Source organism: Ipomoea nil, unplaced genomic scaffold, assembly GCF_001879475.1.
Source record: "Ipomoea nil cultivar Tokyo-kokei standard unplaced genomic scaffold, Asagao_1.1 scaffold0465, whole genome shotgun sequence".
NCBI lineage: Eukaryota > Viridiplantae > Streptophyta > Magnoliopsida > Solanales > Convolvulaceae > Ipomoea > Ipomoea nil.
The window spans coordinates 977,279-990,309 of NW_017616893.1; the positions used below are offsets into that span (position 1 = coordinate 977,279).

Below are 13,031 nucleotides of genomic sequence, written 5' to 3' on the forward strand. Positions count from 1 at the left end.
GATTTTACTACTATAAAGGAAGTTGCTCTAAATGAAGATGGAGATGGTGCAACTTTATACTATTTGCTACTGTAACTAGAGCTAATTAAATATTTTCTATTTTGTTGTTGTAAATGAATTTGAATTTATGATATTTTACTATTATAAAGGGAGTCAAGTCTATGTTGCATGAATTCTGTTAAGGAAAAAAAATTTCTATGTTATATAACGTCTAAGGGAAACTAATGGTATCTTGAGAACTTGACAAAATTATGTAAGTTATAATGCTCTATTATACAAGTTCTAGCACCCTGAAAAGGAAAACAATAGCATCCAGGAAAGTAAGAAAGGAAAAATATCATTGATAGATACCCCAAATTAACTGCCTGGACGGGAGGTCATGCAAGGCAGCCGGGTCAATACATGGTTCAATACTTAGCGTGAAGGGGATTCCCATGACCCTTCCCGACCATCGTATAAGACGACCGACGACGGCAGCGGTTCATCCTTTAGCAACCAATCTCAGCAGTCGGTGTGTCCCTGGGCGGGTTCTTAGCAACCAATCTCAGCAGTCGGTGTATCCCCGGGCGGGTTCTTGGACGAGACTCGGTTGGGCGACCAGCCTCAGTAGTCGGTGCGTCTCCGGCTGAGTACCCCGTGGGACTCAGATGGACGACTAGGCCACGCGTGCGGTGCGTCCCCAGCCGCGTGTTGTCCCGAACCCGATCGGGCGACCAGGCTTTGCAGGTGGAGCGTTCTCGCCCGGATACGATGGCCCCAGAAGATACTCCCGTGGCGCCCGGGGCATTCCTAACCGGGCACGCACCTAGAAACGGATATCAGCAGATTCTACGGAGGCAATCTCTTCTCATTTAAGTAGCTTCCTTAATTAATCTAGACGGCTTATGATAATAACTAGGCGGATGCATCAGCCTTACGTCAGCCCTACCCCGTCTCTAGGCTTGACCTTGCGTCAACCCTACTTACCAAAACCCTAGGGAAATAATACAATATTATTCTCTCTCTCTCTCTCTCTCTCTCTCTCTCTCTCTCTCTCTCTCTCTAAATACTTTGTCTCTTGTTTTCATCCTCTCGCAAGCACATCTTTCGGTAGTGTTGGCCTGCCGAGCGGCCATCGAGGCTGTGAAAACCAACAATTATCCTGTGCCAAAACTCTTCCACCAACCATTTCATTAGAAGGTAAAATCTCTCATTACATACAAATACTCAATAGATACACAAACTTATCATAATAAGACAAATCATAATTCTTATACATAATCACCATGCTCATCTCATTTGTAATAACATACAAAAGTCCTTGACATATGAATGCACTAGAATCCTCAAGAAATTCTTGGAACACCCAAACATCAAGTGTTTGGCTTGTTTTTTCTCCCTTGGCTGAAATGAATGAGGTCTCAAACATTGTTGAGATAATTGATTTATAGATGCAATAAAGCGGAAATGCTTGGATAAGAGGAATAAATGCACAATGCCGAATCAAAATTGAAATTTCAATATCTGGCATTGATTGAGGGGAATACCAAAACATCTATATAAGAAAGTGTGGTAAACTCCATAGACTGCAAAACATATGAAAGGATTTCAATTGAAGACAAAATCAAATATATACATGAAATTAAATTTACAGTTTCAAATTAGATAAGAAAATAAAAAAGAACATAAAAAATTCAACTAGAGGGGGAGGAAATAATTTGAAAAGTGAAAACAAAAAATTAAAAAGGAAGATGTGAGGGAGAAAATCAAATAAAGAAAACTCAAGAGGAAGACATAGTAACAGAGAACTCAAACAAAAAATTATGGAATAGACACTACTACAATGTAGTATCTGTTCTATACTTTTTCTAAGTATTGCAACCCGAAGAGTCAATACCCCATCACTGAGGTTTGATCCTATGACCTTCCCTCAAGAGGAGCCACAGAGGTGTCATTTGAGCACAAGGTTCCTTCAGAGAATTATTTTTCTTTAACCTTTTTTTTTTTTTACCAATCTCAAGAGGAAGGCATTGTAAAATCAAATCAAATAAATAAGACAAAAAAACAAAACAAAACAAAAAATAAAACAAGAAAGAATGAATACCTTATAATTTGATTTGAGCTTATGATTGCTACGTGGAAAAGCATAAAACTATAATTGGGAGCCTGCAAACCTAAAGATGACAAAATCTTTAAATTGTTAATATTTATTATCAAAATACAAAGAATAAACTTTACAAATTGAAAAATCAAAAGTGTTGATACATAGGTAATCTTTCTACGTATGCATGACGAATCACAAGTAATAGTTGTGGAGAAAGAATAGAAAGAGACCCAGATTGGAGGAGAAGAATATGCAAATGAATGACCTAAAATTGCCAGATCAAAAGAGATAAACCTGAGGAAAAGAACGAAACAAGAGAAAAATGGCGGAGAGTAAGAGAGAGAGAGAGAGAGAGAGAAACATACGGAGAAGAAACGAGAGAAAAATGGAGAAGGGGAGGAAGAGACAACGGAGAAGAAGCAACACTAGAGAAGATAGGGGAAGAGACAAAGAAGAGGGAGAGAGAGAGAGAAATGGGGTGAGAGCTAGAAGAAATGGAGCAATCTAAGCCACATCAATTTTTTTTCTTTTTTAATAAAAGATAATTACACGTTAGGGAGTAAAGTTAGGAGTACTTGTAGAAAGACTCATAATTGAGTGTATGCATCTATAAGTTCTTATTTGTTGGGCTCTAGCTCATTGCTTTCTTTGTGATTGGCGATGAAGGCCACGAAATTGGTATTAGTCTAACATAAGTTGTGATACTTAATGTATCAAAAAAAAAAAAAAAAAAAAGAAGATAAAGATCAAATAGACCTTCTAACTATATACCAACATGCTTAAGGATAAAAACATAGATTTTGAGATGATGGCATAGATTTTCAAGAAAGGTTTTTCCAATTGATTTGGAATTTTTTTAGTAATTAGGACTTTAATTAAAAGTTTGTCATTTACTTGCTGCTGTTTTAGTATATTATGGAATAAGGATCAAATATGTCATCGAACTGCACACAATAATGCAATTAGGCCACTAAATCTAAAAAAACAATAATTTGATTCCTACACTAACCAATTTCATACAATTAGTCCAATTTACAAGTTTTGCAGGTTAGTAACAAGTCATCCAAAATTTAATTTTTTTTAAAAAAATTATTATTTAAAAATAATAATTTTAATTTTTTTTTAAAAAAATAATTTATTATTTTTAAATAGTAATTTTTAAAAAATATTTTGAATTTTGGGTGACATGTTACTAACATGTAAACTAGACTAATTGAATGAAATTGGTTAGTTTAGGGACTCAATTGTTATTTTTTTAGGTTCAGTGACCTAATTGCATTATTGTGTACAGTTCGATGACCTATTTGACCCTTATTCCTAGTATTATTAATTTGAGCTATTAAGGGACGACGAATCCGATAATTTTTTTTATAAATTTGTTTTGTTATTTGTTTTTAATAGAATGTCATGCAATCAAAATTAATTAGTTATCTTTTAGTAATCTGTTAAATATGTTCATTGTACCATTTTAACTAGGTTAATAGTTTAATTAAGTTTTTTTTTTAAAAAAAAATATTAATACTCTAATTGCATTTTGACATATACTAGGAGAGCTTATTTGAGTCTTATCTCAAAAGAGAAAAAATAATCAAAAATCAATAACGAAACGACGACGTTAAGTTCTGAACTTCTAGTCTCTTCAATTCTTTCCCTTTCGAACTTAAATCCCCACGGGGCAAATCTCAAACTCTCAAGCTTTTAGCGACCTAGCCGCCGGGCAGCCGCTGCGACCAGCACCACCACCAAGACATCCGTCGCCGCCCCCACACCAGCAGTCCCAGCGAGACTAATCCACAGGGAAACAGAAGCCTTAGTTGATGGATCAACATCAACTACAATTTCCCTCTCAAAACCCTTATATATCACCAATAATCTAACTGGTAGCATAGAAGTCTCAAACGATCAAAAAGTTCAGAGTAGAATTATTCGATATCTAGTCTGGATTACTTTGAGATATTGGAAAGGTGATAAGCATTAAAGTATTCCTAATTTTCTTATGAAAGTATGATGACTGACTGACTTATTTATGTATATTTTATATATATTTTTTTTATATCTAAGACTTCAAGCTTGAATTTGAAATATTATAAGTGAAGGGTGTTCCGATGGGTTTTGCTTAAGGATAAAAGCATAGATTTTGAGATGATGGCATAGATTTAAGAGAAAGGCTGTTCCAATTGATTTGGATTTTTTTTAGTAGTTAGGGCTTTAATTAAAAAGATTTGTGAAAATTATTTTGGATATCCATTATAATTTGTTACACATGTTAAGTTTGTCGTTTACTTGCTGCTGTTTTAGTATTAATACTCTGTAGTATAAATTTCTGTTAATTTGAGCTATTAAATTATTCTGCTTAAATTTATACCTTTGGATATGGATTACTTCTGATGGGATCATGCTTTAAAGGAAATTTTTGCTGGCACCGGTTGCTATATTTTCTCTGAATATGATTTGCAGGTATTCTCTTTTCTGATTATTTGATACATCTCCTTTTTCTTTATCTTTTCAGGTTTTGGATTTGCATTTGAATAGTTAAAGCACCAATTGAGCTTTTAAACTTATTAGATTATATAGAGATGTCTGTTACAGCAGGTGTGAGTGATACTGTAATTGCTGTTAGGGAGAAGCTTAGGGGTAAAATTGGCCAGACAAAAGTGAAAAGATATTGGCCTGGAAAAGCTCCTGAATGGGCAGATGAAGTTGAAGAAGATGGGGATATTAGGACAACCAGAGCAGCTGCCCTGGAAACGGCCTTTCCTAGCCAGGATGGCTCAGATTTTGGAAAAAGGGATGATCCCAGGTTGCGTCGGTTGGCAGAGAGTAGGATAGATAATCGCGAGGAAGTGAGGGCTGATCATAGACGCATCCGTCAAGCTGAGATTGTCTCAACCATCGAAGAGGAAAACAAAAGACTGGAAAGGATAGATGAGGAGGATGAGGATGAGGATGCCCTGGACGAGAAGAGGAGGAGAATCAGAGAAAAGTTGCTTCAAAGAGAGCAAGAGGAGGCTCTCCCGGCAGAAGAGGAAGAGGAGGCAGAAGAGGAGGAGGAAGAAGAATCGGAGTATGAGACTGAATCAGAAGAAGAGACCACTGGGATAGCAATGGTGAAGCCTGTGTTTGTCCCCAGGTCTGAGAGGGATACCATAGCTGAGCGTGAGAGGCTTGAGGCTGAAGAACAAGCACTTGAAGATTTGATGAAGAAGAGATTAGAAGAGAGGAAAGTTGAGACAAAGCAACTTATAGTTGAGAAGATTCGAGAGGAAGAAGAGATTCAGAAGAATTTGGATACAGAGGCTAATATTGCTGATGTAGATACTGACGATGAGGTGAATGAGGCAGAGGAATATGAAGCTTGGAAGGCCAGAGAAATTGCCAGGATCAAGAGGGAGAGAGAAGATAGGGATGCAATTCTGAAGGAAAGGGAAGAAATAGAGAAGTTGAGGAACATGACTGAGGAAGAGAGAAAGGAATGGGAGAGGAGAAACCCCAAACCTGGTTCAGGTTCAGCATCCAAGCAAAAGTGGAAGTTCATGCAGAAATACTACCACAAGGGTGCATTCTTCCAGTCAAATTCTGATGACAGGGCTGGAACTGCTGGGGGAGATAATATTTTCAGCCGTGATTTCTCTGCACCAACTGGAGAAGATAAGTTGGATAAGACCATATTGCCCAAAGTCATGCAGGTCAAGCACTTTGGTCGTAGTGGAAGGACGAAATGGACACACCTTGTCAATGAAGACACAACTGATTGGAACAACCCGTAAGTATTTTTCTTTTTATTTTTATGTTTTATGTTTTTTAGATGCCTGTTTACTTATAAGGATTTATGCAGTAGACAGAGTAGATTTTTTTATCAACACATAATCATATCTTTTATATTTCAAGGTTTTCAGTTATTTTCACCCGTATTGAATCTTAAATTATAATTATAGCCTGGCATAAAAACGTAATTCTGTTAGTTATACATAAAATTGTTATTGGACTATGTTGTAAAAGTAACATTTGCTATTTGTAAAGTGACCATTAATTGTGGCTAAAAGCACTGTGGAACTCGTTTTCTATTTTCCTTGAAGAGTCAAAATGTGGACGTTCTACCAAAATAATTGATTGACTATGCCTGTTGTGATAACTGATAATCCATACTGCTGATTGTAGTATTTCCTCTTCAATGAATGTGAATGTCTTTGATGTTATTGATTGCTTTCTCTGGGTATTTCATCATGCTTGTTATTATTGATTTATTGAGAACTAACTGTTATTTGATTGGGGGGAGGGGGGAGGTATTATTAGTCCTTTTGCTCAACTCCAAAATCATAGTATTGACATCAGTATTTGTCTGAACCAAATGTAGGATTAGCAGTCCATTACCCTCCAATATATCCCATCTTTTATCCAATCTTAATCTCTCCCAAACAGGTTTTAGATTAAATGTCGTTTTAAGAGATTTTGTCCCGTGCACGGTTCCATTGTACATTTTTAGAGATTCTGTTCCAATTTACATTCGGATCGTGACTCATCAGAGCAGATTTTCTAACATTATTTTAATATATCTAACATGAAATTGTGGCATGGTGCAGGTGGACATACAATGATTCTCTTCGGGCTAAGTACAATGCAAAAATGGCTGCTGTAAACGCACCTATTGCAAAGCCCAAGGGGAAGAAGGTGAAGGATTGGGAAACTCGGTGAGTTCTCATTGTTTTATGCAGTAACAGGGCTTCCGGGGACAGAAGCTAAAGAAATGGGATATTCAACAAGTTTTTGTGTTCTTCCTGTTAGAGCATTTTGAGAATGCTGTTGTTGGATTCAATAACTATAAGCTTGTTTACTTAAACTTTTGTCGTTGTAATTTGAGTATTGTAAATCTTCCTCCAGAAACTGGAACTCGTTAGGGTTCTTCGTCTTCTTCCTGTTAAATGTTAATTCATTAGAAGTGGGGGTGTAACTCTAGTTTAGTTATTAAAATTTCTATCCTAAACCTTTTCATCTTTTATCAATCATCGTTATTATTATAGTTCAATAATACAATTTGTTGGGCTGTCTCTTGTTGGTCCTGGGCTGCGATAAAATTTAGTGTGGCAAATACACATGATGATATCTTTTTTAATAATAATATCAAGTTGAGTTTAAGGGCATGTTTGGTTTATCCTATTTTGTCAACATTTCTCTGGTAAAGGGGAATACTTAGGCAAATTATGCTGCATGGTGCACACGGTTGCAAAAAATGGTGTTGTTTTACTGTTTTTTTTTTAAAAAAAAAATCTACGTAAACATATGTTTATAATTTTATAACTTCACTCTGAATGTATAGTTATGAAGTTATGGATGTGTAGTTAGCATTCAATTTTGAATGTATAGTTATGAAGTTATAATTTTACATTCTGAATGTATAGTTTGAATTTTTTTTTTTTTTAAGTTGGACGTCAAAACGACGTCGTTTTTGCAACTGTTTGCGCCATGCATGATGCACACGGTTGCACAGCATAACGCTCTGAATAGTTACTTCTAAGGAAACTTATATTAGATTATTTTTGAATTTATAGGAATAACTAGTTTTTTACGCGCATTGCGCGATTGGGATAATGCCCAATATTTTTTTTTTTAAATAAGTACTTTAAAGTATATTAATGCAGGATTATATTGAAATTGTTCATGCATAGATAATTGAAGGTTGAATTTGCGTATTTAAATAGGTAATTCTTCTCCAAAATGTTGAGTCCCCAACCCCAAGGGCTCCCCACACTCCGACCCGACAGAGCATTGTGAGAAGTTGTAAATCACGGTGACTCAATGGTTCAGCAGGCAGGGCCAAATGCTGATACGCACAAGGAATTTGCCCACTTTGGACATAATTCCCGCATTGCCGCCGCCGAGGTTTAAACCTTGGTCTCTTCTCTCAAATACTACCCACTAAACCATTGAGCTAAGCCCGTGCGGGTTAAATAGGTAATTCTAAGTTTACAAATGCAAGATAATATAGTCAAGATTGATTATAATTGTCAATAAAATAATTGTATAGGTATGGTTGAAACCAAATATGGGATATAAGGGAGAACAAATAAAAATTAGGGCATAAAATATTAAATATATACTAATATTGTTTGAGGAGATTTCGACATTAGGATTTGTGGTTAAGTTCTATTAAGACTTTAATATTAGAATTAGATTAATGGTGTAATTATAATTCTATATTAGACTTTAATATTAGAATTAGACTAACGGTGAATTAACGGAAAAGTTAAATGGATAATCATATAATTAAGGATAAATTAGAAAATCTTAAAAGAAAAAAATTAAAACCTGAACAATATGAACCATTCATTGATTTAATAATTTGGCGGTCATTTTTTTTACCCAATGTTAATAATTAAATAAATTCGCTGGTCAAATCCATTAGTATAATCCGCTAACGCTAACCGCTAACTGCTGATTGTCAAACAAGGACATTGCGAGGTAGTTCTCACTTCAATTTGTTGTGTGATTTGAATACTCTCTTTGTCACAAAATCTCTCAAGTAGTTAATTATATTAACAATAATAATAACAATAATAATAACAATAATAACAATAATAACAATAATAATAACAATAATAACAATAATAACAATAATAATAATAATAATAATAATAATAATAATTGTTTTAAAAAATAAAAAATAAAAAAATATATAATTAAGTCAATCATATTAATTACTTGGGGGATTTATTGACAGCAAGAATATTCAAATCACACAACAAATTGAAGTAGAAAACTATCTCGCAATGTCCTTGTTTGGCAATCATCAATTAGCTCTTCAATATTAGTGTATATTTAATATTTTATGCCATAATTTTTATTTACTCTCCCTTATGTCCCGTATTTGGTTTCAATCATACCTATACAATTATTTTATTGACAATTATAATCAATCTTGACTATATTATCTTGCATTTGTAAACTTAGAATTACCTATTTAAATACGCAAATTCAACATTTAATTATCGATGCATGAACAATTCCAATATAATCTTGTCTTGATATACTTTAAAGTACTTTAAAAAAAAAAAAAAAAAAAAACATTGGGCATTATCCCAATCGCGCAATGCGTGTAAAAAACTAGTAATTTAATAAGAGTAAAATACAGTACTAATTATGCCAACTTTGATTAGGATGAGGTTCGAACCTAAGACCTTTTTTTTTTTTTTTTATTGAAATCAATGAGTAAGTTAACGGTGAACTAACGGCAATTCTTAAAATTTTAACGGAATTAATAACGGTGTGTGGGTATTTTAGAAAATTTTAGTGTAAAATTTAAATTTGATCAATCTTTTTTTTTTTTTGAATGCTACTAGCTCTATTACATTGTAGTATCTGTTCATATACTTTCTCAACCTACTGAAACACAAAGAGCCAATAACGCCTCCACTGAGGCTCGAAATCACAACCTTCCACTTGGAAGTCCACCCCGGATACCATTAGACCACATAGTCCTGGTCATTTTAATCAATCTGAGCCATTCATTTGATTAAAATTTGTGACCGTCATTTTTTCTACCCATTATAGGCCTAACTCTCTTGGACTCTTATTAATATAGTAGATTAGTATAGTAGATAGTAGAAGTAGATTTATCTTTAGTAATATTTAATTTATCATTCTCTATTTTGTTATGTATTATATAATAATAATAATAATAATAATAATAATAATAATAATAATAATAATAATAATAATTGTTATTATTATTATTATTACTATTATTACTATTACTATTACGGTGTATTAATATTAGAGATAAGTATCTCTCTTGAATTATTTTAAAAAGTGCAAAACCATCAAATTCCAAAAAGCTTCAAATATATTTGCACAAATCTACACCGTTCCTTGTAGAGTTTGTACAAACACCAAAAAGCTTTGAAAAGCTTATTTGTTAGTGAACATTAGAGTGACTATGTGCTTTCTAGTAGATTTTGGAGTGGGGGTGGAAGACTGCATAAAAGCATTTCAATTGATGCTTGTTGTATTTAGAAATGAGAATCATTGATGCTGGTGAGATCCCAACTATGGCTAAGGTTTCCATAGTTATGGCTACTGCAAAGAATAAAGTCAACTGAGGTGCTGATATTCTGGCAAGATGAGATGGAAGTAAAATTATATGGTTGAATGGTAATAATGATATTGTTCATGTCGTAAATAACCTTACTTGGAGTCTTGTTGATGAAGTGAAGCAATTTTCCTACAAGAGCGCTTATGCGGGTGAAGGCACGAGTGTACCTATTTAATATTCGCAGAGCGCACGAGAGTTTTTTTTTTTTAAAGGTTAGTGAGACGCGCAAGTGCGTCTCACTAGCCTCCCAAGCGCTCGCTTGAATGATTGAGAGTGGCCGCCAATTGGTATGGTTTTTTTTTTTTTTTTTTTTTTTTTTTTTTTTAAATTTAAACTTAAAAACGTGCTGGTCGTTGCAAATTTTTAGTTTAACTTTTGCAAGTTCTACAAAAATGTAACGGCGAACTTCTTGGTTTTTTTTTTTTTTTTTTTTTTTTATAACATTCTTGTATTTATTTATTTTTTTAATTTAATATTGTTATTAAATTTATAATTATTAATTAAATTAAAATTTTTTAATTATCAATAATATTATTATTAAATTTATAATTATTAATAATATCGTTATCAAATTTATAATTATAATTTTTAGAATGATAATATATAAAGAAATAATAAAAATATAGAGGGGTAAAATGGTGAGTTCAAAACAAATTAAGAAAAAAATCTAAAATTAATGAAAAGAAATTTTTGTGATTGAGTGATATATATTGGAGGAAGAGGTGAATTTGGCAAATTATATTGTGCACGTGCACGTGCATAATCGATTATGCACCGCGCATCAAAACGACGTCGTTTTGTTTAATGAAAAGAAACTGCATCTGTTTCCCACCGTTCAGCACCCTTCCGCAAAAAGTAACTCTGTTATTCAGTTTCATTTTGTATACATTGCAGTTTCAGTTCAACACAACTACAGTTTCATGCGATATTTGTAGACTCAAATATGTGAAAATGTTATTTAATTTTATTTTATATACACTATAGTTTTATTAAAACACAATTACATGATCATTTTGATATAATTACAGCTTCATTGTATAATATACACTCAAATATGTGAATTGTTATTCAATTTCATTTTATATACACAGTACACTGCAGTTTCATTTCACTACAACTACAGTATCATTTTGATATAACTGCAATTTCATTTGATAATATAAAAATAATACGTTAGGCAGTGTCGGTTTAGATATACTGTAGTGTCAGTTGGTAATTAACATACAAAAAAAATGTACGCTTCATTAATATTAAGGACGTGCCATTTATTTATTTAAAAAAGCGACACTGTTTTGACCGCGACAATATAATGACCCGGTGAATGAAGTGGCCCATAAAAAAATTGAAGAAAAAAGACCTCATCTATATCTATATATATATAAAAGTAAAATCCTACTAGCCAAGTTTTCCCCCCAAAACTTAGAGGCATTTTTGTAATATCAAATATTTAGACAAATATGGCATTTTAATAATATTAAAGATTTTACCTTTCTTGAGATCTCTTACCATTTTATAATTTCAATACTAAACCCTTTTGATCTCATCCATTGTGTATAAATACACCTTATATGACCATACACAACCCCAACTAAGGTTAATTATTTTATTGATTTTTGCTAATCATCCTGTGATCTTCCACAGTTGAGGTTGATACGTGATTTGCACTGGTGAAGTTTTCATTATCTTAGTTTCTTTAATTTTTTCTTCTTTTTGGGTTTTGTTTTGTTTTTATTCTTTTGTATTTTCTGATTTTTAAACAACAAAAGTGGTTCGTAAGAAAAAATGTTGATATATTCTTTCCTTTTTTTGTCTATTTTTGTAGAGAAGATACAGATCTAGAAAGATTGATCGGGAAGCAATAGACTTCTAATCATCCTGTGATCTTCCACAGTTGAGGTTGATACGTGATTTGCACTGGTGAGGTTTTTATTATCTTAGTTTCTTTTATTTTTTCTTCTTTTTGGGTTTTGTTTTTATTTTTTTGTATTTTCTGATTTTTAAACAACAAAAGTGGTTCGTAAGAAAAAATGTTGATATATTCTTTCCTTTTTTTGTCTATTTTTGTAGAGAAGATACAGATCTAGAAAGATTGATCGGGAAGCAATAGACTTCTAATCATCCTGTGATCTTCCACAGTTGAGGTTGATACGTGATTTGCACTGGTGAGGTTTTCATTATCTTAGTTTCTTTTATTTTTTCTTCTTTTTGGGTTTTGTTTTGTTTTTATTTTTTTGTATTTTATGTTTTTTGAACAACAAAAGTGGTTCATAAGAAAAAATGTTGATATATATATATATTTTTTGTCTTTTTTTTTTTTTTTTTTTTTTTTTTGTGGAGAAGATACAGATCTAGAAAGATTGATCGGGAAGCAAAAGAGTTCCTTGCTCATCAAGATGATAAAGTTTTGTGATCGAGGGACGAATTGTGTGTATATGTAAATATATATAGACTTATAGAGGGAACCATATTAAGAATACAATAAAAACCAAAATGAAATTAAAAGCATTTTTTAGTTGTCAATATATCAAAGCATTGGACATTGTTTCGATTCAATTTCTCCGTTTTTAAAGTGTACATTTTTTGTAATAAGAGAGTAGTTTGTCTTTCCCTTCAAGACGTTTTTCTTGCCATTAAAATTTTTTTTTTTTTAGGAAAAAAATGATTAAGTACTGTGGCTTTTTTTCAATAGAGTATTATTTTGATTTTATTCTTCATCTGACATTCCTTGATATAAAATCACTTTACTAATGTAAAATAATATTATTGACTTACCATGTTTGCTTCGATATGCTAAGCCATTTAAATTTAATACGGAGTAAAATTTATAATTGTAATACTTCCGTAATAATATTGAATAAATAT

The 13,031-nt window shown here is 32.7% G+C and overlaps 1 protein-coding gene across 3 annotated transcripts; it reads left to right on the forward strand.

The window, feature by feature from the left end:
* Nucleotides 1-3,736: 3,736 nt before the first annotated feature.
* On the forward strand, nt 3,737-12,686 carry LOC109173203 (microfibrillar-associated protein 1-like). Of its 3 annotated transcripts, XR_002052866.1 has the most exons (4): nt 3,737-4,047; nt 4,593-5,846; nt 6,664-6,909; nt 12,673-12,686. XR_002052866.1 is itself a non-coding variant. In XM_019322499.1 (3 exons), the coding sequence occupies exons 2-3, from the start codon at nt 4,660-4,662 to the stop codon at nt 6,773-6,775; spliced, it is 1,299 nt and encodes a 432-aa protein (XP_019178044.1). In that variant the 5' UTR covers nt 3,737-4,047; nt 4,593-4,659; the 3' UTR covers nt 6,776-7,083. The 3 variants fall into 3 exon arrangements, 2 of the variants coding, with proteins under 2 accessions (XP_019178044.1, XP_019178045.1); XM_019322499.1 differs by lacking the exon at nt 12,673-12,686 and having other exon boundaries at nt 6,664-7,083; XM_019322500.1 differs by lacking the exon at nt 12,673-12,686 and having other exon boundaries at nt 3,739-4,062; nt 6,664-7,083.
* Nucleotides 12,687-13,031: the final 345 nt, after the last annotated feature.